The sequence below is a fragment of the Labrus mixtus genome, chromosome 23 (assembly GCF_963584025.1).
Source record: "Labrus mixtus chromosome 23, fLabMix1.1, whole genome shotgun sequence".
In the NCBI taxonomy this organism is placed as follows: domain Eukaryota; kingdom Metazoa; phylum Chordata; class Actinopteri; order Labriformes; family Labridae; genus Labrus; species Labrus mixtus.
In genome coordinates this window covers 10,252,111-10,258,174 of record NC_083634.1, presented here as the reverse complement: position 1 = coordinate 10,258,174, position 6,064 = coordinate 10,252,111, and the positions used below count along the sequence as shown (strand labels likewise).

At 49.6% G+C, this 6,064-nt stretch overlaps 1 protein-coding gene across 1 annotated transcript; it reads left to right on the top strand.

Moving 5' to 3' along the window:
* Positions 1 to 1,207: 1,207 nt before the first annotated feature.
* LOC132958884 (putative uncharacterized protein DDB_G0286901) lies at positions 1,208 to 3,991 on the top strand (the record flags this gene model as incomplete). The annotated part of the gene is made up of 2 exons (XM_061031972.1): positions 1,208 to 1,461; positions 3,652 to 3,991. Coding segments are annotated over 2 exons (594 nt in total), but the record flags the coding sequence as incomplete, so codon positions are not given.
* Between the last annotated feature and the right edge of the window lie 2,073 nt (positions 3,992 to 6,064).

The window sequence follows — 6,064 nt, the reverse complement described above, 5'->3', positions numbered from 1 at the left end:
CTCTAACAACAACCACTGAATCTCCAAGAACAACCACAGCTGCAACAACAACCACAGCAGCTCCAACAACAACCACTGCAGCTCCAACAACAACCACAGATGCTCCAACAACAACAACAACAACAACAACCACGGCCTCTCCAACAACAACCACAGCAGCTACAACAACGACAACAGCAGCAGCTCCAACAACAACCACAGCAGCTCAAACAACATCCACTGTTTCTCCAACAACAAGAACAGCAGGAGCTCCAACAATAACCACTGCTACTCCAACAACAACAACAACCACAGCCGCTTCAACAACAACAAGTACTCCAACACCAACAATAGCTGCTCTAACAACAATAACAGCATCTCAAAAAACATCCACTGCTGCTCCAACAACAAGAACAGCAGCAGCTCCAACAACGACCACAAGGGCTGCCACAATAACCACAGCTGCTCCAACAACTGCCACTGCTCCTCCAACAACAACCACAGGAGCTCCAGAAACAGTAACTCCAACAACAACCACAGTTGCTCCTACATCAAAAACAGCAGCTCAAACAACCACCACAGATGCTCCAACAACAACAACAACAACAACAACAACAACAACAACAACAACAACCACGGCCTCTACAACAACAACCACAACAGCAGCAGCTCCAACAACAACCACAGCAGCTCAAACAACATCCACTGTTGCTCCAACAACAAGAACAGCAGCAGCTCCAACAATAACCACTGCTACTCCAACAACAACAACAACCACAGCCGCTTCAACAACAACAAGTACTCCAACACCAACAATAGCTGCTCTAACAACAACAACAGCATCTCAAAAAACATCCACTGCTGCTCCAACAACAAGAACAGCAGCAGCTCCAACAACGACCACAAGTGCTGCAACAATAACCACTGCTACTCCAACAACAACAACAACAGCATCTCCAACAACAACCACAGCCGCTCCAACAACAACAATATCTCCAACAACCACCACAGCTGCTCCAACAACGACCACAAGTGCTCCAACAACTGCCACTGCTCCTCCAACAACAACCACAGGAGCTCCAGAAACAGTAACTCCATTAACAACCACAGTTGCTCCCACATCAAAAACAGCAGCTCAAACAACCACCACAGATGCTCCAACAACAACAACAACAACAACAACAACAACCACGGCCTCTCCAACAACAACCACAGCAGCTACAACAACGACAACAGCAGCAGCTCCAACAACAACCACAGCAGCTCAAACAACATCCACTGTTGCTCCAACAACAAGAACAGCAGCAGCTCCAACAATAACCACTGCTACTCCAACAACAACAACAACAACCACAGCCGCTTCAACAACAACAAGTACTCCAACACCAACAATAGCTGCTCTAACAACAACAACAGCATCTCAAAAAACATCCACTGCTGCTCCAACAACAACAACAGCAGCAGCTCCAACAACGACCACAAGTGCTGCAACAATAACCACTGCTACTCCAACAACAACAACAACAGCATCTCCAACAACAACCACAGCCGCTCCAACAACAACAATATCTCCAACAACCACCACAGCTGCTCCAACAACGACCACAAGTGCTTCAACAACTGCCACTGCTCCTCCAACAACAACCACAGCTGATCCAACAACCATAACTGCCCCAACAACCACAGCAGCTCCAACACCAACCACAGCTGCTCCTACAACCACAACAGCAGCTCCAACAACATCCACAGCTGCTCCAACAACGGTGACAGTAGCTCCAACAACAACCACAGCTGCTCCAACAACAACCACAGCTGCTCTAACAACAACCACTGAATCTCCAACAACAACCACAGCAGCTCCAACAACAACTACTGCAGCTCCAACAACAACTACTGCAGCTCCAACAACAACCACAACTTCTCCAACAACCACAGCTGCTCCCACAACCATAACAACAGTTCCAACAACAACCATACCAGCTTTAACAACAACAACAGCAGCTCCTACAACAACAAAAACAGCAGCTCCAACAACAACCACAGCTGCTCCTACAACCACGACAGCAGTTCCAACAACAACCACAGCTGATCCAACAACCATAACTGCCCCAACAACCACAGCAGCTCCAACACCAACCACAGCTGCTCCTACAACCACAACATCAGCTCCAACAACATCCACAGCTGCTCCAACAACGGTGACAGTAGCTCCAACAACAACCACAGCTGCTCCAACAACAAACACAGCTGCTCTAACAACAACCACTGAATCTCCAACAACAACCACAGCAGCTCCAACAACAACTACTGCAGCTCCAACAACAACTACTGCAGCTCCAACAACAACCACAACTTCTCCAACAACCACAGCTGCTCCCACAACCATAACAACAGTTCCAACAACAAACATACCAGCTTTAACAACAACAACAGCAGCTCCTACAACAACAACAACAGCAGCTCCAACAACAACCACACCGACTCCAACAACAACAACAGCCGCTCCAACAACCACAGCAGCTCCTACAGCCACAACAGCAGCTCAATCAACAACCACAGCTGCTCCAACCACAACCACAGCTGCTCAAACAACAACAGCAGCAGCTCGAACAACAACCACAGCTGTTCCTACAACAACAACCACTGCAGCTCCCACGACAACCACATTTTCCCCAAAAACTACCACTGCAGCTCCAACAACAACGACAGCTGCTCCAACAACAACCACTGCAGCTCCAACAACAACGACAGCTGTTCCAACAACAACTATACCGGCTCCAACGACAACCACAGCTGCTCCTACAACAACCACAGCTGCTCCTACAGCCACAACAGCAGTTCACAAAACCACAGCAGCTCCTACAGCCACAACAGCAGCTCCAACAACGACGACAGCAGCTCAGACAACAACCACATCTGCTTCTAGAACTATGACAGCAGCTCCAACAACAACAACCACAGCAGCCCCACAAACCACCACAACTGCTCCAGCAACAACAGCTGCTCCTACAACCACTATAGCACCTCCAACAACAACCACTGCAGCTCCAACAACAACAATAGTTGCTCCAACCACAACCACAGTTTCTCCAACAACCACAGCTGCTCCAACAACCACAGCTGCTCCAACAACAACCACATCAGCTCCAACAACAACCACAGCAGCTCCAACAACAACAACAGCAGATAAAACAACAACGACAGCTGTTCCAACCACAACCACAGTTTCTCCAACAACCACAGCTGCTCCAACAACCACAGCTGCTCCAACAACAACCACATCAGCTCCAACAACAACCAAAGCAGCTCCAACAACAACAACAGCAGATAAAACAACAACGACAGCTGCTCCAACAATCACAACTGCTCCAACAGCCACAACAGCCACAGCTGGTCCAAAAACAACCACAGCTGCTCCAACAACAACAGCTGCTTCAACAATCACAACTGCTCCAACTACAACCACAGCTGCTCCAACAACCATGACAGCAGCTCCAACGGCAGCAGCCTCACAAACCACCACAGCAGCTCCAGCAACAACCACAACTGCTCCAACACCACCGACAGCTGCTCCAACCCCAACGCCAGACACTCCAACAACGACGACAGCACCTCCAACAACAACCACAGCTGCTCCAACTACAACCACACCTGCTTCAACAACCATGACAGCCGCTCAAACAACAACCGCATCCGCTCCAACAACAACCACAACTTCTCCAACAACAACCACAGCCGCTCCAACAACAACCACAGCAGCTCCAACAACATCCACTGCAGCTCCAACGACAACCACAACTTCTCCCACAACCATAACAACAGTTCCAACAACAACCATACCAGCTTTAACAACAACAACAGCAGCTCCTACAACAACAACAACAACAGCAGCTCCAACAACAACCACACCGACTCCAACAACAACAACAGCCGCTCCAACAACGACAGCAGCTCCTACAGCCACAACAGCAGCTCAATCAACAACCACAGCTGCTCCAGCCACAACCAGAGCTGCTCAAACAACAACAGCAGCAGCTCCAACAACAACCACAGCTGTTCCTACAACAACAACAACAGCAGCTCCAACAACAACCACAACTGCTCCAATAACAACCACTGCAGCTCCCACGACAACCACATTTTCTCCAAAAACTACCACTGCAGCTCCAACAACAGCCACAGCTGCTCCAACAACAACCATTGCAGCTCCAACAACAACGACAGCTGCTCCAACAACAACCACTGCAGCTCCAACAACAACGACAGCTGTTCCAACAACAATTACACCGGCTCCAACGACAACCACAGCTGCTCCTACAACAACCACAGCTGCTCCTACAACCACAACAGCAGCTCCAACAACCACCGCTGCTCCTACAACAACCACAGCAGCTCCTACAGCCACAACAACAGCTCACAAAACCACAGCAGCTCCTACAGCCACAACAGCAGCTCCAACAACGACGACAGCAGCTCCAACAACAACCACATCTGCTTCTAGAACTATGACAGCAGCTCCAACAACAACAACCACAGCAGCCCCACAAACCACCACAACTGCTCCAGCAACAACAGCTGCTCCTACAACCACTACAGCAACTCCAACAACAACAATAGCTGCTCCAACAACAATAGCTGCTCCAACAAGAACAATTGGTTCAACAGCCACAACAGCCGCTCCAACAACAACTACAGCTGTTCCAACAACAACCACAGCAGCTCCAACAACAACCACAGCTGCACCAACAACAACCACAGCAGCTCCAAAAACCACAGCAGCTCCAACAAAAACCACAGCTGCTCCTACAACCAGGACAGCTGCTCCAACACCAACGACAGCTGCTCCAACACCAACGACAACTGCTACTACAACCACTACAGCACCTCCAACAACAACCACTGCAGCTTCAACAACAACAATAGCTGCTCCAAAAACGACCACAGCTGGTCCAAAAACAACCACAGCTGCTCCAACAACAACACCTGCTTCAACAATCACAACTGCTCCAACTACAACCACAGCTGCTCCAACAACCATGACAGCAGCTCCAACGGCAACAACCACAGCAGCCTCACAAACAACCACAGCAGCTCCAGCAACAACCACAACTGCTCCAACACCAACGACAGCTGCTCCAACCCCAACGACATCAGCTCCAACAACCATGACAGTAGCTTCAACACTAACCACAGCAGCTCCTACAACAACAGCAGCTCCAACAACCACAGCTGATCTAACAACAACCACCGCAGCTCCAACAACAACCACAGCAGCTCCAACACCAACCACAGCACCTCCTACAACAACAGCAGCTCCAACAACCACAGCTAATCTAACAACAACCACCGCAGCTCCAACAACTACGACAGCAGCTCCAGCAACAACCATAGCTGCTCAAATAACAACCACAGCTGCTCCAACACTAACCACAGCAGCTGCAACAACAATCACAGCAGCTCCAACAACCACAGCTGTTCCAACTACAACCACAGCTGCTCCAACAACCACAGATGCTCCTACAATCACGACAGCTGCTCCAACAACAACCACAGCAGCTCCAACAACAACCACACCGACTCCAACAACAACAACAGCCGCTCCAACAACCACAGCAGCTCCTACAGCCACAACAGCAGCTCAAACAACAACAGCAGCAGCTCAATCAACAACCACAGCTGCTCCAACCACAACCACAGCTGCTCAAACAACAACAGCAGCAGCTCCAACAACAACCACAGCTGTTCCTACAACAACAACAACAGCAGCTCCAACAACAACCACAACTGCTCCAACAACAACCACTGCAGCTCCCACGACAACCACATTTTCTCCAAAAACTACCACTGCAGCTCCAACAACAGCCACAGCTGCTCCAACAACAACCATTGCAGCTCCAACAACAACGACAGCTGCTCCAACAACAACCACTGCAGCTCCAACAACAACGACAGCTGTTCCAACAACAACTATACCGGCTCCAACGACAACCACAGCAGCTCCTACAGCCACAACAGCAGCTCACAAAACCACAGCAGCTCCTACAGCCACAACAGCAGCTCCAACAACGACGACAGCAGCTCCAAC